Source organism: Hyperolius riggenbachi, chromosome 5, assembly GCF_040937935.1.
Source record: "Hyperolius riggenbachi isolate aHypRig1 chromosome 5, aHypRig1.pri, whole genome shotgun sequence".
NCBI classification, from domain to species: domain Eukaryota; kingdom Metazoa; phylum Chordata; class Amphibia; order Anura; family Hyperoliidae; genus Hyperolius; species Hyperolius riggenbachi.
In genome coordinates this window covers 195,193,402-195,217,770 of record NC_090650.1, presented here as the reverse complement: position 1 = coordinate 195,217,770, position 24,369 = coordinate 195,193,402, and the positions used below count along the sequence as shown (strand labels likewise).

Here is a 24,369-nt window from a genome sequence, read left to right as displayed (position 1 = left end):
CACTGCTGAATATATGCAAATTAACCATTGTACCCTTAGAAGCTAAACACACCTCCAGAACCGCTGGAATGCAATGATGTGTCAGCTTGTTAAATTGTACAGAGCCATAATAATCCAACATGCATACAGACTGTTTCGGATTGTTTGATCCTCATCAGTGCATGGCATGGATTAATTTGGCTCTATGGAGTAGGGCTTGTAAACCGAGAGGTACAGACTAACCAGCAAGCTCATGGTGACCCAGAACTCATTGGAGTGTGTAATGGACTACAATGGCCCTAAAAGCCCCCTTACTAAGATGTTAAGAAAAACAAAAATTTGCTTTCCTAAAACAGAAAGAATTTGCGATAATTCAGGTTAGAGTGAGCTCGAGATGTCTCTCGGTTTACAAGCCCTACTCCATAGAGCCAAATTAATCCATGCCATGCACTGATGAGGATCAAACAATCCGAAACAGTCTGTATGCATGTTGGATTATTATGGCTCTGTACAATTTAACAAGCTGACACATCATTGCATTCCAGCGGTTCTGGAGGTGTGTTTAGCTTCTAAGGGTACAATGGTTAATTTGCATATATTCAGCAGTGGTGCTCTGGGAGACATCTCGAGCTCACTCTAACCTGAATTATCGCAAATTCTTTCTGTTTTAGGAAAGCAAATTTTTGTTTTTCGTAACATCTTAGTAAGGGGGCTTTTAGGACCATTGTAGTCCCTTACACACGCCAATGAGTTCTGGGTCACCATGAGCTTGCTGGTTAGTCTATATAAATACATAATAGTATGGTAGGACATTAGACTATGACTATGATAGGATTAGATCCGGGGTGGGCAAACTTTTTGATTCAAGGGCCACATGGGATTCTCAAGTTGGCCTGGAGCAGAACAGGAGTGATGTGTGGCCATGACAAGATGTGGGCGGAGTTAATTAAAGTAACAGTGTAACGCAAAGACAGTGGGCCAAAGTTTTCTTCCAAAACACAGGCAAAGTGCCCTTAAAAGTCAATTGGACAACTTCCCCCCCCCCCCCCCCTATAAACAGCAAATGACTTTGGCACTATACATAGGCCCAGGGACAGCAAGCAGACCCCCTCAGACAGCAGGACACATAATGCAGCAGTGTTTCACCAGAAAATGCACGTAACGTGGCAGTGTTTTACAAAAATATACGGAATGGCGCAGCGTTTCACTAGAAAATGTAGATGAGGCAGCATTTTACCAAAAAATGCATGTAATGTGGCAGCGTTTCACCAGAAAATGCACGTATTGAGGCATAATTTTCCCAGAAAATGCACATAATGGCGCAGCGTTTCTCCAGACAATGTAATGAGGCGGCATCCCGCCAAAATACAAATAATGCAGCAGCATTCCCCCAAGAAGGAGCTATTGCGGCAGGTTACCCCAAGAAACAAGTAATGCGGCTGTGTTCCTCCAAGAAACACAGTGGCCGTGTACCTCCAGAATAAAAATGCAACATTGTTATCCCCAAAATACAAATGCGGCAGTGTTCCTCCAAAATAAAGTGCCCCCTGGTGTCAGAGTGGGGCACCTGAAAGTAAAAAAAAATGTACTCACCTGGCAGAAGACTCCTCTTCTCTCCTCCAGCATCACCAGCTGTCATTATAGCAGCTCCAGTTGCTGAAAATCTTCCGCGCTGTGCAGAGCAGGGCTGCGAAAAAAAATGGTCGCAGACAGACTCCAGTGCTAGGTTTCGGCGGCCAGTTTCCCGTTGCCCTTCTGCCAGCACAAGTCAAGGAGACATGAGCGGGATGCAGTTTCCGGGTTGGGTGGGGAGGGGAGTGGATTTTGACTACACACCTCCCCACCACACACATCCCACCAGCTCCCTCATGCCCGACACCCGGGCAACTATTGAAAGAAAGAAAAGCTTGGATGTTGCCACTGGGGTCCCAGAGCCACAAAGGCCTTGCTGGAAATACAGCTCTGCCATCATCTATCAGACTCTTTCGATCAGTCATATGTCTTATGAGCCTGCCTAACAAGCTAGTTTAGATTTTACTATCTGATGGTGGCTAACTTCGGTAACGATCCCTTTACAAGTACTGCATGCCGGCAATATGCCCATAAAATAATGGTGAGTGAGATGATAAAATGGACAACATGCCTGGAAGTATGAGGATGCCTTATCTTGTTTTTGTTGTGCAGCCCAACAGAGTCTCATCTGATATTAAAGACCTGCGACTTTTGTGTGCAGAAGATGAACAAAGTAGGTCCTGCTGGATGACTGCGTTTCGACTCCTGAAGGTAAAGTTCCTACAGCATAGTAATACACAAGCAGGAAATGGTGGCGTTCTTTACTATTGTGGATCAAGGATTGAGTGCTGTTCCAAACCCCTCTTTTACATTAACGATTGTGGATACAGCTATTCCTTTTTATTATAATCTGTAGAGGTCACTGATGAGATGCTACGATTAGTGGCCTATATGTAAATTCAGTGAAAATTGTGTGCAGTGTGGAATTGGGCAATAAGTATTGTCAGGAAAGGCTATTTGACTGGCTCTGTTCAAAGCTGCATACGGTTTGTGTTGTTACCATGCAAACCAGAATAATTAGCATATGATTGACTGTCTATTAGTAATGTGGGCATATTGATGTACCAGAACCCAAATTCTGTTGACATGGGGTTGTTCTGAGCAATGCTGTTGTATTGTAATGTGCAGGCACAAGTTCTAAGTAGCAAATGTCACTCATACCTGAACAAATCACTCATCTTTTGTGTTTTTGCCTCATTCATTCTAAATGTATGATGTAAACCTTTGCAGTGTTTTGATCGATTGAAGGGTACCTGAGGTGAGTTAAAAGAAAAAATGTATACCTACCTGGGGCTTCCTCCAGGACCATTCAGGCTGATCGGTCCCTCGCCGTCCTTCTATACCGCCTGGATCTTCCACTATGGGTCCCGGTAATTCCATCAGTCAGTGCAGGCACAGTCCAGCTGCGCAGCCCCTGTGGCCGGTAAAGTTCTGCATCTACGCAGTACTCTCCCAGTGACCGGAGCGGGATGGGGTCGCGTGGTCGGTCTGCACCGTCCCATAGCAGAGAATCTAGGTGACGTAGGAGGATGACCAGGGGCCGATCAGCCTGAAGGGGTTGGTGGAAGCCCCAGGTATGTATACATTTCTTATTTTAAATCATTACTTGAAATATTGAGAGATTAAAGGACAACTGAAGTAAGAAAAATATGGAGGCTGCCATATTTATTTCCTTTTAAGCAATACCAGTTGCCTGGCTATCCTGCTGAGCCTCTGCCTCTAATACTTTTAGCCATAGACCCTGAACAAGCATGCAGCAGATCAGGTGTTTCTGACATTATCAGATCTGACGAGATTAACTGCATGCTTGTTCCTGGTGTGAATCAGACACTACTGCAGCCAAATAGATCAGCAGGACAGCCATGCAACTGGTATTGTTTAAAAGGAAATGAATATGGCATCCTCCCTATACCTCTCACTACAGTTGTCCTTTAAGAAATTTGACAGTGGTACGTGATTATCTTTGTGGTCAGTTGCCATCCTTCCAGCAACCATGCTTCTGTACCTCTGAAAAATAATCATACGCATGAAGTGGCTCCCATATTAATTTTCCTCACATGTACTTGACACTGCCTTGACAGTCTGGTTATGGCAGTATTGGGGCTGTCTAATACCCTGTATTTGAAAAATGAATCTTGATCAGTTTAGATCTTTCACAGGAGAAGAGCATGGGTTGTTCTAAACTCAGTGCTTGTGGTGTGTGTAATGACAGGCCTGCAGATGGGCCCAGACACTAGCTCAGGGAGGCAATAGGGTCACACTTTAAGCACACATTCTACAGAGCATGTAATTAGGGTGAGGGTGCTGCACAGCCTGTAGTTAGGCAAGCTATGAAGGGTCATCTGTTGCAAGGCCTGAATTCAAGGGCCAGCTCTGTGCCCACATTATTTGGGCAGAGCTGTAGCCACTTTCCCCACACTCATTCCAGTGCTGCTTCTGCTGACTACCTATCTATGCAGCATCCCCTCATGACAGCAGGTGGTGCAGCCTGCAGAAAGGGCGGCACTGCAGGAACTCCAAGGGGGGCAGCTGTGAGAAAATGGCTGGTTCCCAAATTCAAGCCTACAGTCAGCAGCAACTGCTTTTAATCAATCTGCAAGCAGCTGTCAAGCAGGTAATGTTTTTATGGCTCCCCTGGCCAACCAAAGAGGTCAAGGCTGCTAAGGCTTATTAGATTCATGTGTTAATATGTGTTAATATCACTAACTGTATTGCCAGGGTAGAAAGATTGCATGCAGTCTTTATCTCTAACATATCTTAGCGTAGATTCAGGTGCCATTTATAAATTGTTCACTATGATTTATACCTTAAAGAGACTCTGTTACAAAATTTTCAGCCTTATTTCTTCTATCCTATAAGTTCCTATACATGTTCTAATGTGGTCTGGATTACTGCAGCCTTTTCTAGTTGCGCAGTGGCTGTATTATCTCTGTTATATAATCTAATCTTTCCTCTGATGGCTTTGTCGGGCTCAGGCACTCAGGCAGGAATGTGCTACTCTGTTTGTGATTGGATAGAAGCTATACACAACCTCTCCAGGCCCCCTGCAGGCTTTGTATGAGTCACAGACTGAGCTCCTCTCAGCCTATCACATGCCATGTCTTTTGTTTGTAAACACTGCCTAAAACTGGCAATTACAAGCCAGGATTGCAGCAGGGAGTGGTAGAAACCGCACAGAGGGGCCCAGGAGAACATAATGAATAGAATGGTATGCTTTTTATTGTAAGAATTTTAGAGTACAGAGTCTCTTTAATCTTTCTTTCGGTGCATACTGGAGAGAGTTTGTAACCGAACACCTAAAGCATTCGCTTCAAGTGATCTTGGAACCAATTGGCTCAATACTCTGTACATGGAAGCTCAGTCAATTGCCATTGAGTGTAACAAAACAAACTGATAAAGCAGTCTAATGCTGGTAATAGACGGTTCGTTTATGCGCTGGTATCGAGTCGGCGCATCGCCGCTCGTCCGCGCGGATCGATCCCCGCTCGTCCCCACAGGCACTTTCTTATCAGCGTTTCGTTTCTACCATTGTCCGCCCGTGGGGATCGAGCGTGGTATCGACCCGCCGCGGTGATCGGACAGGTTGAATATTATCAATCGAGCCATCAGCGGCTCGATTGATGATATAAAATTAACAGTCTATGCCAGGGGTCTCAAACTCAATTTACCTGGGGGCCGCAGGAGTCAAAGTCAGGATGAGGCTGGGCCGCATAAGGGATTTCACAAAAAAAGTCAATCAGCAGCTCCAGCAAACCAACCCCCCCCCCCCCCCCCGCCCCCCGTCCCTTGCATTGATTTTTATTTCAAAATCAAATTCACACTGAAGCAAACTATTTTGCCTATTTTACCTTATATTTTGCTTTAGTGCTCTCATTACAAGTAATCCGCCGTGTCCCCGCCGTAAAACGAGGGCTGCAGGGCCCCCAAATCGCCCGGGGGGCAATCCGCCGCCATTTCCTGGAAGGGGCAGAGCTGAAAGCTGACGTCAATCGTGGCGCATAGCCGCCTCTCCCCGTCCCTCTCTGTGAAGGAAGAGTGAGAGGGGCGGGGAGAGGTGGCGATGCGCTGCGATTGACGTCAGGAGGGGCAGAGCTGAAGCTGAAAGCTCTGCCTCTTCCAGGAAATGCCGGCGGGCAGGGACCGGAGCTATGCAGGAGGCGGGGGAGCAGCTGAGACTGACACTACAGATGTAAACACAGCCTCACAGCACGGCTGTGATTTATGAGGGATTGCAGAGTGCAGGGGGACCTTAGTGGGGTTTGAGATAGCAACAGAAGCTGGGCTGTATAGGCAGATCCAGCCTCTGTATGCAGATAACATTCTTTAAACACACCTCGGGTTCTCTTTAAAGCAGACCTGAACTCAGAACGTCCTCTCAGCTCTAAAAGATAACACCGTGACCAAGGATTGAACTTCATCCCAATCAGTAGCTCATACCCCCTTTTCCATGAGAAATATTTTTTTCCTTTTCACAAACAGATCATCAGGGGGAGCTGTATGGCTGATAGTGACAAGACAATATACTCTGTACAACGCTGCGTAATATGCCGACGCTATATAAATACTAAATAATATTGTGGTGAAACCATGCGAGACAGGGAGAGATCAAATTACAACACAAATGAGGGGAGATTAGACAGGCTAAACTCTCAATACATAGAGGGTAAATTTCTCTCCGTTTACCTTTTGTCCTGTGCAAGAGTTCAGCTCCACTTTAAACCAAACATCTAGATGTTTTCCAAGCTGTAATATCCACTTTCCCCATTAGGGGGAGCTTAGAGGACTGTGCATCATTACTTTGCATAGGTCCAGGTCATACTGTACCTGCACAAATGAAACAGAAGTGTCCTACTTATACTGATCACTGCAGGAATCAGGAATGGTGCAAAACTGCATTGCTTCTTGCTGCTGATCTTTGTGGAACGGGGTGATCACTAGGGAATGCCTTAAAGGGAGGGGAACACCTATAATACCAGGGATACCTTTATGAAGGGGAGAGAGAGTGCTAGACCCCAAGGAAAGTTCAGAATAAGTGGGGGAACCACTACATTACCAGGGCAAATTATTACAGGAGGATGCTATTATGAGAATACGATTTTGTGGTCTCCTATAGCCCTGCCCACTTTTGAGACCACATACCCTGCCTAATGAAGCAGCTAATTTCTGTAAACCTTTTATTCCCCAGTTTTACTTTTTTTAGACATGTTTCTATTATCAAAGTAGTGTTAGGAAGGGAAAAAATTGCAGAAAAATGAAACCTCAAAAATGCAATATCTCCAAATATTGTAGCGGCAGCGACAGAACCAACAGGTTTTGAGCCAGTTCATCTCCTCCTGGGGGATTCTCAAGGTTTTCTTTGTTTTCAACAGCATTTCCTGAACAGCAGTTGCAAAGTCTAACTGACAAAATAGTGTGCCAGTGAGTAGGGAGGCTGGCTGGTATCTTACTATTTTGGCAATTAAACTACTGTTAAGGACATGCTGTTGAAAACAAAGAAAACCCTCAGAATCCCCAATGAGGAGATGGACTGGCCCAAAACCTGTCAGTTCTGCCTACGTTTTTCGTGATAGTGGTCCTTTAAGTCTGGGAGTTTTGCAGTTTATACTAATGCCTATAAATATTGACTAGAGCCAAAGTATTCTTGTCTCCTCACTAGTTTACATAACCCCCTGTGCAAGTGTAGAATTATTACTAACCTGTATTTCCAGGCATCAACAAGCTGGCTGTCAGTAGTGGAGGTGGCTATACTAGGTGTTGAGCCACTCTAAAAGCCACATCTCCCAATTAGCTCCATAGATCACTGAAAAAAATCACCATACTGCCACAGCCCTATGTACATGCATGGTTTAGATAAGTTGCCATAATCCATTAACTACAAGTTGCAATTTTAAAGAGAACCTGAGATGGGGCCTTGCAAAGAAAATATACGTACCTGGAGCTTCCTCCAGCCTGATCCCTCCCTCCCTCCTCTTCTTCCGCCTTCTCGCTCTTCAGCAATTAGCCTCGGAAAGTCCTCTGGTCTGGAGGCCAACTGTGCATGCGCAGACGCGCTCCCAGTGCCTGGAGCGTTCTTCACCTGGTACAGAATGCACCCATCGGTGGGGGAGCACGCACAGCCGTACTGCGTCTGTGCTGACTGGACTACTTACTAGGGCCCGTTGCAGATGAACCAGGTGGCAACTGAGGACGAGTAAGGAGTGATCAGGCCGGAAGAAGCCATAGGTATGTATTTTCTTTTTAAGGCCCCCATCTCAGGTACACTTTAACTGCTCACTAATTGCATTCATGTATGTGCGCAAAGATTAATACACAGGTTTTAGAGGATGATAAAATGCTAGTTTTCCAACCCTCAAAACTGTTAAAGGAAACAAGCCTCTGGAGGGCACTATTTTGCACCTCAAACGCAACATAATGGTTAGTGTAATTGCCAAGTGCCTCTGTAACTTTTGATACCCTTCTTTTCCTGTATTGGGTAATAAATGCACAAATTGCCAGTCTTACACATATTTTAGTGTGTGTCTGTGAAGACATTTCCATGTTAAGTTGTACTTTTCCTTTACAGTATGGTGTGCTGCTGTATCAGAACTACAGAATTCCTCAACAGAAGGGTCTACACACAAGCTTCTCAGCACCAGTAGGTCCTACAGCTTTAACTCGCCACTGTATAGACTTTTATTATTTTCTTAGGCTTTCTGTGCTGTAATCTGCTTATTATCTTTTCTAATTTACTCCTGATTGGTATGTTAAAAGTTTTTGTACTTAAAGAGTAACTGTCAGGCAAAAACAAGTAATTTTTATCTATGTTCCCCTGTGTTAAACAGTGTGGAAGGAAGCCAAATATCAATACTGAAGTAAAAAAACTCTCTTACTTTATTGTGGGCTGAATAGCAGCCTTCCTTATCTCCAGGCTGTTTAGGAGGCCGCATCAGACTGAAAAGGCCGCAGTCAGCCTGCAAAGCAGTATGGGAAGGTCTTACTTCCTCTCTACTCCCCTCCCTGCACCACCCCTTCATTTCCCTATCCAGCCCTGCTGCAGCCTCATTGGCTGGTCCCTCTCTCCTTCCCTCCCCATCCAGACACCCCGAGTGACAGCTGCAGGCTGCCTGTGGCAACAACCCCCCCCCCCCCCTCCCCACGAGTGACACCCGCGATCGGCACACAAAAGCGAGTGACACCCGCGATCGGCAAACGCCCCCCCGCGAGTAACACCCGCGATCGGCAATGAACACCCCCCCCCCCCAGTGACAACCGCGATCGGCACCCCCCACCGAGAGACACCCGCGATCGGCACAGTCCCTCCCCCCACCCCACCCCCGCGAGTGACACCCGCGATCGGCAACCCCCCCCCCCCCCCCCGCGAGTGACACCCACGATCGGCATCCACCACCACCAAAAACGAGACCACCCCCCCGCGAGTAACACCCGCGATCGGCACATCCCTAACCCCCCCCCCCCCCCCCCCCGCCGCGAGTGACACCAGTGATCGTCGGCGCACGAAGCCACAATGCCCCAAACCCCCCCACCCCCGCCCCACCGGGAGTGGCATCCGCCATCGTCGGGAGCCCACTCCCCGCCACGAGTGACACCCGACCGACATCGCGATCGCACGCAAACCGACCAACATCGCAATCGCCCGCAAGACGACAGACATCGCAACCGCTCGCAAAACGACCGACAACGCAAGCAAAACGCCCGACATCGCAATCGCAAGCAAAACGACTGACTTTGCAATCGGTCGCAAAACGACTGACTTTTCAGTCGCAAACAAAACGACCAACATTGCAATCGCAAGCAAAACGACCGACATCGCAATCGCTCGCAAAACGACTGACATTGCAAGCAAAACGACTGACATCGCAATCGCAAGCAAAACGACTGACTTCGCAATCGCTCGCAAAACGACTGACTTCGCAATCGCTCGCAAAACGACCGGCATCGCAAGCAAAACGACCGACACCGCAATCGCAAGCAAAACGACTGACTTTGCAATCGGCCGCAAAACGACTGACTTTTCAATCGCAAACAAAACGACCAACATTGCAATCGCAAGCAAAACGACCGACATCGCAAGCAAAACGACCGACATCGCAATCTCCCGCAAAACGACTGACATCGCAATCGCCCGCAAAACGACTGACATCGCAATCGGCCGCAAAATGACCGACATCGCAATTGCAAGCAAAACGACCGACATCGCAATTGCAAGCAAAACGACCGACATCGTAATCGCCCGCAAAACGACCGCCATCGCAACCGCCCGCAAATTGAATGACATCGCAATCATCCGCAACCCCCCGCGACTGACAACGCAATCACTCGCACAGCTCCCCCCACCCCAACTGACAGCGAGATCGCACGCAACCCAGACATGATCGCTCCCCGCTGAGTGCCTAATACACACGATGCGTTTTCTCGCTCGATCCGCGGGTCGATTAGATTATTTCCAACATGCTCGATTCGGATTTCGATCGTTTCTGCCGTCGATTTGGCATAATTAACATGTTGGAAATAATCAAATCGATCCCTATTGACCCGCGGATCGAGCGGGAAAACGCATCTTGTGTACCGAGCATAAGACCAGAGACTGGTAGGAGTGTCTGAGGGCTGGGACTTGGGAGGGCTAATGTATAATTAATCAGGAAGCAGGGTAAGGGAGGATATGACATCATAATTGGCTTCAGACAAGACAGACAAACATGGAACCTGCCATGAGCTGTCAGGAGCATCATTCTCTGCATATACTAAATACAAATTCTGTGAAATCCAAACGTGGACAGTGAAATGCATATGTAATGTAAGTACAGCCAGTATTTAGCTACTGATATATGTGTGTTTTATCTCTGAGACCCCATACCTAACAGCTCCTCTTTAAGAATTCACTATTCTCATATTTTTTGTTTCTTTTCTATTCAAAGCTGATTTGTTTGTCATCTGTTGCGAATGGGTGTTTAACAATCAAATGGCAAACTTATTTTTCCCCTGCAAGAAACAAACACTATAAAAGTATAGTCCAACAGTCTTGTCCTTTTTTATTATAGTTTTACAAAAACGTATAGAAAATGAACTTATTCGCCCGAACAACGCGGGTTACTGAGAGAAGGGAGAGATAGGGAAAGCTTGCTCCTTGCTGATATTTGTTGCTGGAAAAGCACCACCAAAACCGCTCTTTTGAGAGCTAATGTTCTTGTGATGTGGTTTTTTTTTTTTACTTTGTGTGGCCCACTGACGCTGCCTATACAGCCCTGTCTGTCGCAGCTGGCCCTTGCTAATTGCTATACCGTGCCAGGCCTAGCCCATTCAGTGCCTAGTGTGACTGCTGCACGCTGTTTTATATACCAGTCCGTGCATACCTGTTAACTGCACCTGTGTGACAGCTGCACATTGTATTGTAATACCAGTCACTGTATACTTTTCACTGCACCTGTGTGTGACAGCACGCAGCTTTATATACCAGTCACTGCATGCCTTTTCACTGCACCTCTGTGTGACCGCACGCTGTTTGATATACCAGCAGTCAGTGCATCCATTTTCACTGCACCTGTGTGATTGCACATTGTATTAGTCAAGTTAGTGCATACCTTTCACTTCATCCCCCCCAATGTGGATGAAACAAGAGGCAGAGCCAGAGGCAGGCCACCCGGAAGGTCTGTTCGAGGTCGTGATTTTGTGCGGCCCTTGACCAAAGTACAGTGTTCAGAAGAAGGCACCTGCCATCAACCCCCAATATTGTCAAGACGTAGTTGACTATTTGACACAGAACACCTCATCTTCCTCAGCTTCCGCACGGAAGCGTGACATATCTTCCTCCTCCTGCTCTGATTCTGGCACCCCACTTAACACTCCATCGGCAGCCATCACCAAAGTACCATCATCCCAGGGCTCAGCAGTATGTCTGCCTTAGAGGAGAGCAATGCCATCTGTACTCTCTGCCACCGAAAATTGAGCCGTGGAAAGACCAAGACCTACGTAGGGACAACTACCTTACGAAGGCACATGATGAAAAATCACAAACTGCAATGGGATGACCACCTGAGGAAATGCAGCACACAAAAGCAAAGCCACACACCGCAGTGGAAGGTAAAAGGCTGCAATTATTTCTCAAAAAAGGCGACACCCAAACTGTACTGTGATGTTGAAAGGCAAGTGGTGTTATCTCTGGCACACAGCGTTGGGTCAAGGGTCCATTTGACCACGGATGCCTGGTCTGCAAAGCACGATCAGGCCTGCCCGAAGACTAAGTCAGTCCCCACACACAGCATCTCTGCCTGCACGCCGTGTGACTGCCTGCCCCAAGACTAAGTCGGTCCCCAAACAGCATCTCTGCCTGCAGGTCGCTTAACTGCCTTCTCCGCCACCACCAACAGGGTCCAGGACTCCACTCCAGGTGGATTCCTGAATTTTTAAGGCTGCTGCTAGCAGCGGTCGCTATAATAATTTTTCTGCTGCGTGTACATGCCTGCCTAATTTTTCTGCCTGCACTGCGGCTGCAACAACAAAACAAAAGGCATGTACATGTGTCAATTCCCCTTCGTGATCGTTACCTTGGCGCAATGAAGGGGCTTGCGTATCACAATGAAGCAATGACCGGCTATATGAGTGTGTTGGGGGGCACACCTGACCCAAGAAGATAAGGTTGTTGCTTCAGTGAGGACAGACCAAATTTGATCAGCTGGACACTCAGTCACGGTTGTTCTGTCATTGAGCTACCTCAGCCCAACCATATGGGCTTGAAAGCCGCCATCACCTGCACTCTCGCCAACGTGCGCACAAGCACGGCCATCTGTTTGCGGTGCGGTAAACAGTGAGTTTGGTCTGTCAGTGTGAAGCTGTACTCTTACTTACACTACCTGATCCATGTATACACACAAGATGTTTTCAAGCACTTTAGGCCTCCAATTTAGGAATACAATGTGATTTCTGCCCTTTAGGGATTATAACGCTTCTCTGCGTCGAATCCGGAATTTTCCCGGGGACTTGTGGCGTGTATCCCACTCCGCCATGCCCCCCTCCAGGTGTTAGACCCCTTGAAACATCTTTTCAATCACTTTTGTGGCCAGAATTCGTGTTTTTTTTAGTTTTTCAAGTTCATCTGCCTATTGAAGTCTGTTGTGGTTTGCAATGTTTGTCGGTTAGCAAACTTTTTCACAAGTTTGCAAAAAAAGTAGGTTCGCGACATCTCTACTCCCCATTAGAAATGGCCCGAACGGTTCGACCGCAAACTTATGTGGTACGCGGTGAACCGCGAACTATATGCGAGTTCGACCCGCCCCCTATACTACATCATTAGGGCCAACTTTGACCCTATACATCACAGTCAGTAGACACAAGGTAGCCATTTAGGCTACACTCCCTCCTGGAGCCCCCCCCCCCTATAAAACGCAGGCAGTGTCAGCCTTTTCACTCGTGTGGCTGCAGTAATTAAAGAAGGGAGAGAACCTGGCTGCTAACATAGGGAAAGCTTAGTTAGGCTCTTGTGTTAGGCTTGTTAGGTTGCTCCTTCTTGCTGATACTTATTGCTAAAAAGCACTCGATCTTCAACAGTTCTTTTGAGAGCTAATGTTGTTCTTGTGATCTAATTTTTTTTTTTGGGTGTACCACAGACATTTGTGTTGCATATACAGCCCTGTCAGTCAGTCGCAGCTGCTGGACCTTGGTCCCTTGGTAATTCCTACTGTGCCACTGCCAGGCCCAGCACATTCAGTGACTACCTGTGTGTGTGACAGCTGCACATTTGTAATACCAACCACTGCATACCTACCCGTTCAGTGCACCTACCTACGTGAGCGCACGCAGTTTTATATAACACCAGTCGCTGCACCTGTTCATGGTACCTTTGTGTGTAAGGAACACAAAATATCCCTCAACTGTCTCTCGCTAAAACTTAACTTTTAATAAATGGTTAAAAGAGATATATTGGCTGATGCTGTATAAATGAACTTGCAAGCAATGCAGGACCCGCTATGTCAGCAAATATTATAGTAGCAGTTGCTACCCAGGTCTATTTGCATTGCCAGTTAATATAAACTTACACTTCCCCCACCAAACAACCCGACATGTTTCACTTCTACATGAAGCTTTTTCAAGGGAAAAGTGCAAAGACAGTGCTAATAGTGATAAGGTGCAAAGTTACAATTATTAAAATCAAGTACACATATAGCCTATAGGCTCATAACATAATGACAGCCAAACGTATATGGCGGCAGATTTCTCCTTTTTATACTCCTCCAGAGGGTGGGAAAATTGGCCACTCCCCTGAGATAGAAAGGGCCAGCCTGTAATTGGTTTATTCCCCCGCCTGTCATATCTCCACCAATGATATGCTTCCTATACATAGCCCCATGAATACAATATCACCCCTATTTTGTCGCCTATATTCCCCAGAAAGCGGGTCCCATAACAGCTGACACTAGGTAGAGGACATCGGTATTTTCAGGCGTATAGTGCCCATATTTCCACCTGCACTGGGGAACTAGAAGCCCAGATCCGTAAATGCCCGCCTCTGATTGGTCAGAAGCCGTCATCAGACTTCCAATGCTTCAGCCAATCAGTCACGTATAGCGGCGGGACTAGGGCTACGCGTACTTCCGTAAAGCGTCAGTTGAAGCGCATACGTCATCCCCCTCACTCCTGACACAGAACTTCCGCGGCGATGCCGTACGTAGGCTGTAGTCATGGCAACGCCTTTGTTGGTAAACATTGTCCTCCACATCCCGTATCAATAGTGTGTAAGGGAAGGAAGTACATCTCCTCCCTCACACTTATCCCGGAGGGACGCCTAAGAAGCTACCAGTAGTTTGTGTACATGGAGTTACAATGTTAAAATAACAGGAATACAGAAGGTAATCACAAATGTATTGTCCATTTATAGGGCATATAGATGTATGTATAGACGCATAATAGTGTGAAATAAACCAGGTGGCCATAGGTGAAAAGAAATATATAGGACAAAGCCTGGAAATACATAGGAGTAAGATATGAATAAATATATTGGGGTGAGACAGGCCAGGTGGCCATAAGTTAGATACAATATACAGGATAAAGCCTGGAAGCACATTGAAGGCATAAATCAACCGAAAGGGGTCAGTATAGTAAGTCACCATACCAATGTAGGAAAGATCAAGAAGTCTGTAGATAGTAATATACAATAACACACGAAATACCTTATTCATAAGAATGGGGAGAAAGTAAAGCCTTCATTTAAACCCTCTGGGCTAAGAGTACCCAGTCTATATATCCATTTAGACTCCAGTTGTCTTAACCTTCCTGGCGGTACGTTCGGGGTAAGCCGCGCAGGAGGTTTTCTCAGGCCCTGCTGGGCCGATTTGAATAATTTTTTTTTTGCTGAACGCAGCTAGCACTTTGCTAGCTGCGTCAGCACTTCGATCGCCGCCGCCCCACGCTCGATCGCCGCTATCCGCGTCGCAAGACAGCCCCCCCTAGACTCCTGCGCTGCCTGGCCTATCAGCGCCAGGCAGCGGCAAGGGGTGGATCGGGACTCCCTTAGACGTCACGACGTCCATGACGTCGGTGACTTCATCCCGCCCCGTCGCCATGGCGACGGGGGAAGCCCTCCAGGAAATCCCGTTCTTTGAACGGGATTTCCTGATTGCCTATCGCCGGAGGCGATCGGCGGGGCTGGGGGGATGCCGCTGAGCAGCGGCTACATGATATTAAAAAAAATAAAAAAAACGGCTGCGCTTCCCCCTGGCGGTTTTTAATATACCGCCAGGAGGGTTAATTTCTGGTCTAGATTACCCCCTCGGGGTCCCAGACGCCATTCCTGATCACCCAGTACCTAAAAGAATGAGTGTCCACCTCATGTATCTCATTAAAATGGCGTGCAACCGAAGTATTCCTTTTATGTTTGATGTCCCCAAGATGTTCGAGGATTCTTGTCTTTACTGCTCTTGTAGTCTCACCAATATACAGAAGGGGGCACAAACACTGAATAGCATACACAACACCCTCCGTATCGCAGTTAAAGAAATCAAATAGTTCAAATTCGCGGCCATTTTTAGGTGCAGTGAAATCTCTGCATTTCAATACATGGGGACAGGCCTTGCACTTGCCACATTTATGCATGCCATTCAAATTGTGATCCAACCACGTTTTTTTCTTGAATTTATCCGCCTGTCCTACAGTTCTCGCTGGTAAGAATGAATGCACCAATGAATCGCCCAGGTTATTAAAAGTTAAAAGTTAAGTTTTAGCGAGAGACAGTTGTGGGATATTTTGTGTTTCTTATACTCTTGTTCAGGTTCTGTTGAATTCATACCTTTGTGTGTGACAGCTGCAAATTTGTAATACTAGTCATTGCATAATTGTTCACAATACCTGTGTGGCCGCACGCTGTTTAATATACCAGTCCGTGCATACCTGTTAACTGCATGTGTGTGACAGCTGCACATTGTATTGTAATACCAGTCACTGCATACCTTTCACTGCACCTGTAGGACAGCACATTGTATTAGTCAAGTCAGTGCATACATTTCACTTCACCCCCCCAGATATGGACAAAACAGGCAGAGCCAGAGGCAGACCCAGAGGCAGGGCACCCGGCAGGTCTGTTCGAGGTCGTGCTGACGTGATTTTGTGCGGCCCTGGCCCAAAGTATAGTGCTCAGAAGAAGGCAACTCCCAAGATTGTCAGGACGTAGTTGACTATTTAACACAGAACACTTAATCTTCCGCAGCCATCAGCGCTACTACAAGCACCACATCCACTGCATTTGACACTTCGCAGAAGTTATTTGGTGGGGAATTAACTGATTCACAGCCAATATTGTTACATCAAGATGAAGGCGCTAAGCAAGTTACAGCACCTCATATGTCTGAGTTAGGCGACACTATGGACATAAGGTGTGATGAGGATGATAAAGTACATGCTGTTGGTGCAGTTTATGAGGTGTCTGAGGCAAGCGAAGCTGGGGAGGATGATTATGATGACAAGATGACCAAGGGGACAGTTCAGAGAGGGAGTCAGAGAGGAGTAGGAGGAGACGAGTTCCTGAAAGAAGCAGGGGTAGCTCGTCATCAGAAACAGCTGGCGGCAGTGTCCGGCGCCATGTATCGCCACCTATGGACAGCCAGCCAACATGCCCTTCAACATCAGCTGCTGACGACACCATAGTGCCATCACCTCAGGGGGGCTTAGCGGTTTGGAATTTTTTTTGTGTGTCTGCCTTAGATCAGAGCAATGCTATCTGTTCTCTCTGCTGTCAAAAATTGAGCCGTGGAAAGGCCAACAGCCGCGTAGGGGCAACTGCCTTACCAAGGCACATGGAGAAAAGGCACAAACTGCAATGGGAAGACCACCTGAGGAAAAGCAGCACACAAAAGCAAAGCCACCCTCCTTGTCCTCTTCCTCCTTCAGGTGCATCATCTTCAGCCGCTTTCTCCCTTGCACGTTCACAGTCACAGCCACCCTCCTCCACTCCGCCTCTCACCTTGAGCGGTTCCTGTTCCTCTGCACACAGCAGCAGCCATGTGTCCGTGAGGGAAATCTTTGGGCAGAAGAAGCCAATGTCTGCCAGTCACCCCTTTGCCCGGCATCTGACAGCTGGCTGGGCGGAACTGTTAACTCGCTAGCTGTTACCATACCAGCTGGTGGACTCTGAGGCCTTCCGGCAATTTGTGGCCATTGGGACACCGCGGTGGAAGATACCAGGCCGCAATTATTTCTCAAAAAAGGCGATACCCAAACTGTACCATGAAGTTGAAAGGCAAGTGGTGTCATCTCTGGCCACAGCATTGGGTCAAGGGTCCATCTGACCATGGATGCCTGGTCTGCCAAGCACGGTCAGGGCAGGTACATTACACAACCCATTGGGTCAACCTGGTGACCGCTGGCAAGTGGGGAGTACGTGGCTGTGCAGCGGACCTAGTTGTGACACTTCCACGGCTTGCAGGCAGGCCTGCTGCCACCTCCTCTCCTCCTGCTACATCCTGTTCGCTGTCATACTCCTCCTCCTTGGCTGAGTGGCAGGTTATCTCTACTGGTGCTGCGATCTCCTCTCCAGCTACACAGCCCCAGCTCCCCAGGGCCTATGCTGCATGCCAGGTACGACAGTGTCACGCCATCTTAGACATGTCTTGCCTCAAAGTGGAGAGTCGCACTGGAGCAGCTCTCCTGGCTGCTCTGAACAAACAGGTGGATCAGTGGCCTGCATGGCACATGTGCTGAATCTCATAATTCAGAGATTTGTACCCAGGCTTACAGGACGTCCTAAAGCAGTCCAGGAAGGTGTGTGGGCATTTCAGTCGGACTTACACAGCCGTGGCATGCTTTGCCGATATTCAGCGGAAAAACAACTTGCCGGTGAGACACTTGATTTGCGATAGCCCGACTCGCTGGAATGCAACGCTCCTGATGTTCAACCACCTGCTACAACAGGAGAAAGTTGTATCTCTACAACTACAGTGAAAGGACATGCTCTGGGGAGCTGGGGATGTTCTGGCCGAAGTACTAGACACTCATGCGAGAGATGCAGGCAGTCACAGCATCTCTGCCTGCACGCCGTGTGACTCCCTTCTCTGCCACCACTAACAGGGTCCAGGACTCCAGGTGGACTCCTGAATTTTTAAGCAAGCAGCGGCCGCTATAACAATTTTTCTGGCGCGTGTACATGCCTGCCTAATTTTTCTGGCTGCACTGCAGCTGCAACAACAAAACAAAAGGCATGTACATGTGTCAATTCCCCTTCGTGATTGTTACCTTGCAGCGGGGCTTGCGTATCACAATGAAGCAATGACAAAGCTTTAACAATGGTAGAGAAAGAACCATCAAAAGTTGATAAGGCAGTCAGACATTTCCTGACATCACTGAGTGAGGAAGAGCAATCTCGCCATGGTGCACAGTAGTCCAGCACGGCCGTCACTACACAAACTGCTTTTTGCGGTGCGTTACACAGTGAGTTGGGTCTGTCAGTGTGAAGCAGTATGCTGATTACACTACCTGATTGATGTATACACATGCAAGACGTTTTAAAGCACTTTAGGCCTCCAATTTAGCATGCAGTGTGATTTCTGCCCTCAAAATGCTGCTGTGCGACAAATCAAGATATTTCCCCGGGACTTTTGGTGTCTATCCCACTCCCCCATGCAAAAAACTCAGATATTAGACCCCTTGAAACATCTTTTCCATCACTTTTGTGGCCAGCATAAATGTTTCTAGTTATCGAAGTTTGCCCCCCCCCCCCCCCCCCCCCTCCCATCCATTGAAGTCTATTGTGGTTCGCGAAAGTTCGCACGAACCGAACTTTTCGCGGAGGTTTGCGTGCAAAATCGGAGGTTCGCGACCCGAAAATCGGAGGTTCGAGCCATCTCTACTCCCCATACACTTCCTTGTGTGTTTTATAAAAGCCATGTGTACCTCACCCTACTGCTTGCAATATGGAAGTATGTTAAGTTGTTATTTATACACTAAAGACACAAGGTGGGGAGTGTGAAGGGTCACATGCTTTTGTTTACACAGAGTAGAACCAATGAGAGGACTGTTGAGCTGTAGTAATGACCACAAAGTTAATTTCTCATAATCGTGGGTAAGATGTGGAAGAGTTCAGGTGATGATCCGCCGTAGACCTAATCTGTCAAATTAAATTGCACTGTCACTTTAAAAGGACTTGAAGTGCCCATATATCTAGCGATGTATAGGCAGATTACACCAAGAGACAAATCTCTCTCGTATTGAAGCTGATGCGAGAGATCTGTCAGCTGCCCATGCACCACAGGTGGGTTTCCGAATCGGCCCTGTGCGCCGCATCCGCCACCCTGACGCTGTCCCCTAATGTCAATCTTTCTCCCCCCCCCCCCCCCCCCAGTGGCATTGTAAAATGTATACATTACCTCTCCGTGGCCTCCGCATGTGCCCCGCTGGCTTCTGGAATTCCTGTCTCCATACACGCACGCCCCACGTGGTTTCCTAGAAAGGGAGCACGTGTGTTGCGTCACACGCGCGCCTATACTAGGTAACCATGTGGGGCAAGCATGTATGGAGAGGAGGAATTCTGGAAGCCAGCGGGGCACAAGCGGAGGCTGCGGAGAGGTAATGTATATACTTTACACTGGCACTGGGGGGGGCATTGACGTTAGGGGACAGCGTCGGGAGTTTAGTCTCAATTGTCAGGAAATTGCACGCTGTTACTGCCACACACCTGATTGAATAACATCTTGCAGCATGCGCAATCAAGAATGTGACCAATTTTCATCCTGAAATTGGTCGCATTGCTGGTCAGGCGTGCACTCTGCAACGATTTTCATCTAATTCGATTGTAATAATCAAATTGGATGGTCGATCCATCCAAGTCGCTTGATGTATGGCCACCTTTAGACCTACAGGACCCAATCACCCTAATATTTTCAATGTATTTATCCTAAAAAGTACAAACCTGTGATACTCAACTTAGTTAATGTTGTATGCACAATCCTATGCATTAAAAATCTTAACTTTGAATTAGGGTTTTAAGTACTGTATATACTCGACTATAAGCCTAATATTTGGGCCGAGAAAAGTGGCCCAAAAGTGGTTGTGTCGGCTTATACTCGAGTCACTACTCTTTGAGTAACCCCTACATTGTTCCCACTATATGCACAGTGGTGCATCATCTGAGGGAGACCACACACTTGACATTTCCATGGGAGATCCCTGCTAACCTCATCTCGAGTTATAGCCTTGGAAGGCACATAGGGACAGTGTCTACTGAATGGTGAGAATCCTTGCAATCCTATATCAAGTTATAGATACATGACTATGTGGCGCTGCATTTCTTGCTTTATCTTTATGCCAGGTTAAACTTTGCAACAGGAGTGCTTTGCATGTCCATCTCCATTGTAGGCCTATGTCCTTGCTTATTATTGTAATCTGCTGAATTTATACTGCTTTTCTAATATATGGTTGTGGCCGGCCATGGCTGTGGGTGGTGTTGGGGTTGTGGCTTTTGCCACCACAAGTTTTTTAGGGTAAAAGTTGGGGGTCAGCTTATACTCGGGTCGGCTTATACTCTGGTCGGCTTATACTGGGGTATATACGGTACTCTTTAAGGTTTGTGATTGTCAAAACAAAGCTGCGTTTGTCATCCTTACTCACACTTGGGGGTCGGCTTGTACTCGAGTATATGCGATAGGTCGGCTTATACTCGAGTATATGCGATACTCTTTAACAAAGCTGCGTTTATGTCATCCTTACTCACACTTGGATTTCTTCTTCTTACATGACCTAAAAAAAAAAACTGCTTTACTTGCCCACTTCTGCCTCTGCCAACATCTTATACTTCCATAACCCACTTCACACTTTTCTTTTCATAGTACCTCTACTCAGCACTCCTATGCTGCGTACATTAAAAAAAAAAAAATTCTCCAATGCCAATAGTAGTATTTTGGTAATGCTACCAATTTATTTGATCACCTTCCCTATCATTACTGTCACACTAAGGGCCCATTTCCACTATCGCGAATCTGCATGCGTTTTCTGCATGCAGATTTGCATAACCTATACAAGTGGATGGGCCTGTTTTCACTTGTCAGAAATCCTGTGCGGTTTTGTGTGCAGGAAAAATCTGCATGGCAGAGCCATCAGAATTCGCACACCACAAGGCGGTGTGCGATTCGCATACAATGTATTTAATAGGAAATTCACATGCTTTTTCGCTATGCGAATTTTACCGCAAATTTGCGTACGTTTTCGCATAAAATCAATGTAAAAGCACACAGACACTGACATGGTTAAATTCGCATACTTACTAACATATGCGAAAACGCGTCAAAGTTCGCATGCGAATTCATTTTTGCGTTTACCGCAAGGAATTCACACTGCACAAGTGGAAACGGGCCCTAAACCTCCACTACCCAGGACTCTGTCATGAGATGGTGCCATAGCAATGATTACTGGGCTTAACATGAGGCATCTATAATCAGAAATGTATTTCTTAATCTTTGTGTCTTTTCCAGAGGAGTGTCTCAGAAAATTGCTTGGTTGCCATGGACTTCTCTGGGCAGACAGGGAGGGTTATAGAAAATCCATTAGAAGCACAAAGTGCCGCAGTTGAAGAAGGTCACGCATGGAGGGTAAATGTCTAACTGTATAGTTATGCTGAGTTTGCCAAACAAATAGAATAAGTAATGCTTCAAACACAAATGTTTCCTAGTTCTGTGCAGGATACAGTGGGAGAATTTGTCTGTTTAAAGTGGACCTGAACTCTTGCACAGGAGACGAGGAAAACATAAGAGGAACCACTTCTGTGTGTTTAAAGTCTATCTAATTCTCCCTTTTCAGCAAGTAATGAGCCAGTGTAATTTGAGCTTTCAACTGCCTGCCATGTCTGCTGAGTTTTGAGCTAATATGTCAATACATGAGGTTAACATTTTCTGTGCAAACCAGGAAGTAAATACACTGTAGCATATTTGTCAGAGCTCTATAAGCTGTAACAAGCCCACAAACTAAAGAAGCTGGTCTTGATTATTCCATAAACATACATTCTTAGCTATTTGATCACAATCTATTGGTACGGGGCCAAGGCAAGTCCTGTTGAGGTGAAAAACAGAATGGTAAATTCTTCTTGCCATTCAGTCTTATTTTACCTCGACAAAGGGGACGCACCTTGGCCCCAAAATGATTGTTGGCCGAATGGTGCGATCAAAATGGTTTGAGAACTACTGCGCCTGCACAGCACACTCGACACCACATGTGAGTGATTGACCGCGGCGCTCACGCAGGCGCAGTAGAGGTCAACCTGGCGAGGTCAGCATCTGCACAGTTTGCAGCTCGGACATGTCCTTTAAGGCATGTTCTAAGCATACTTGAACCTGGAATTGAAAATAAAATAAGATGCTTACCTCAGAAGGGAGACTCTGGATTATCCAGAGGCTTCCCAATCCTCCCATTGTCCCACATTCCATCTCTTGGTCCCACTAAGCATATTCAACAAGGTCATGTCAAATATGCCATTGTTGTTGAGCTCCCATATGAGCATGACTGTGCTACGCATGTAAGAGCATGGTCTGTGCATGCCAAGTAGCACAGTCGCTCATGTTTTCCTCTGTATACGGGGCAGTGGCTTCATGCTACTGAGCTAGCGCTTTATGGTTGCACTTGTACACGAACAGGAGTGTGGCCACAGAAATGAAGATCTGGTCAGCAGCGGTGGGTACATGGAGGATCTGGAAGCTCCTAGAGGATACATGTCAAATTAATTTGTCCCTCAAGGGGTTTCCCCACTTTGCATTATGTTTGGCCCACTCTAGACCACCAGGGAAGCTATATTGGAGGTGAAGCCATAGCGACGACTGAAGCTCATTGGGGAGGCTTGCGGGATATCAGCTAGGTAACGTATAGCGGCGGCGATCAGGGGGATCAAAAGGGTGCGGGGGACTTGGGGGACAATGGTAGCTAGCCTTGTGCTAGCTACAAAGGTTAAAACAAATTTAATTTAAAAAATCCCTCCCGCGGACGCAGCCTCAAAAACTGTGTACCACCAGGGAGGTTGTTGAATTACTAACATAAATACATTTTGCACAGTATTCTAATTTTTTAAGTTTCGCCTGTAACATTTTACCCTGACAGGTTTTTTGTACTCGGGGTCAAAAACTGCCAAAATGTAAAATGCCCAAAAAAATCCTTCAGCCACTTTATAAATTTGCTCCATAGTGATTCTGTATATTCTCCAGTGGTTCCTCTGCATTTTTTTCTTCAAATAATGCACCAATTTTATGAATATGCTAAATTTCTAGTTATCCCTAGAGGTTTTGAGGTGTTTTACAAAAAAAAAAAAAAAAATGTGCCGGTATTTTGTGACTACAGCTCTTGTTCAATTTGCAACATCTTAAGGCGTTTTTTCCACTGAATACTTCTTGGATATTCACTGTGGAGCAATATTGTTATGATCAACTGCTAATATCCAGAATAACATTCTCACAGCGTGCACGGCAGCCATACGTGAAGTGACTCAATAAAATGCCAGATGATTGCTACTGTCTGCAGCCATGCAGAATGCAATGTGTGACCGTTACTGACTAATAGTGGATCCAGTCATCGAACTTGTCAATGAAGGCGGTCCTAAATGCCTTTAGTTCGGTTAGGGGAATTAGGATGCTGGGGAATTGGGCTCAATACATGACTTCTGATAAGGCAACCGACTGCAAGTCATGAAAATCAAATGTCTGTACTCTTCTGCAAATTGTAGCTGTTTTTTGCAGTGAACAGTTCCGAGCAACAGATTTAACTGTATAGTCCTACTTGACATGCATCTGGGAGCCCACTAATTCATTTGAACAGTTTTTCTCCAAGATGGTGTACCACTTAATCCACTTGTGCTGCCCCACAGAAATAAGTAATAATACCTTTTCAATGACCCAGCGTGCTCACAGTATACTTAACTATTATGTGAAGAATAAATATTTTACTAATCTTATAATAAGAGAAAGTTACGACTTTCCTTGTCTGTTTCCTCTAATGGTGTCCCGAGCCCTGTGTGCGCCAACGTCCGATGTTTAGCCCAGCCCCCTTTCAGACGAGCACCATGTTCTCTCTATCTGAGAGAGTGCCACAGCATTTCTCTGAAAGGGGACAGGGCTATGTGCTTCCAGTTGGCTCTCAGGGTTACATTAGAGGAAAAAGACCTGGCAAGTCGTTACAACTTTCTCTGATTAGAAGATTGGTGAAATGTATACATTTCACTTTATAGTCTCTTTAAAACACACCTGAACCGAGACGTGCATTCTTTCAGGGTGCGTCCCTGATGTCGTGTAGACTGTCATAATTTGACTTGACAGTGGTATGCTGTTTTATAGTTCTATTTCAATACTATGACCACTAACTCTAGTGGTC

General features: G+C 46.6%; 1 protein-coding gene across 3 annotated transcripts in view; it reads left to right on the top strand.

Moving 5' to 3' along the window:
* The window catches only part of GRB10 (growth factor receptor bound protein 10), a 307,083-nt gene that overhangs the window by 259,254 nt on the left and 23,460 nt on the right, over nucleotides 1-24,369 (top strand). For all 3 annotated transcript variants that reach the window (XM_068234549.1, XM_068234547.1, XM_068234548.1), the window contains 3 exons: nucleotides 2,164-2,262; nucleotides 8,114-8,185; nucleotides 21,495-21,611. In XM_068234549.1, the coding sequence (XP_068090650.1) occupies nucleotides 2,164-2,262; nucleotides 8,114-8,185; nucleotides 21,495-21,611 (288 nt within the window). The remainder of the gene's footprint in view (nucleotides 1-2,163; nucleotides 2,263-8,113; nucleotides 8,186-21,494; nucleotides 21,612-24,369) is intronic.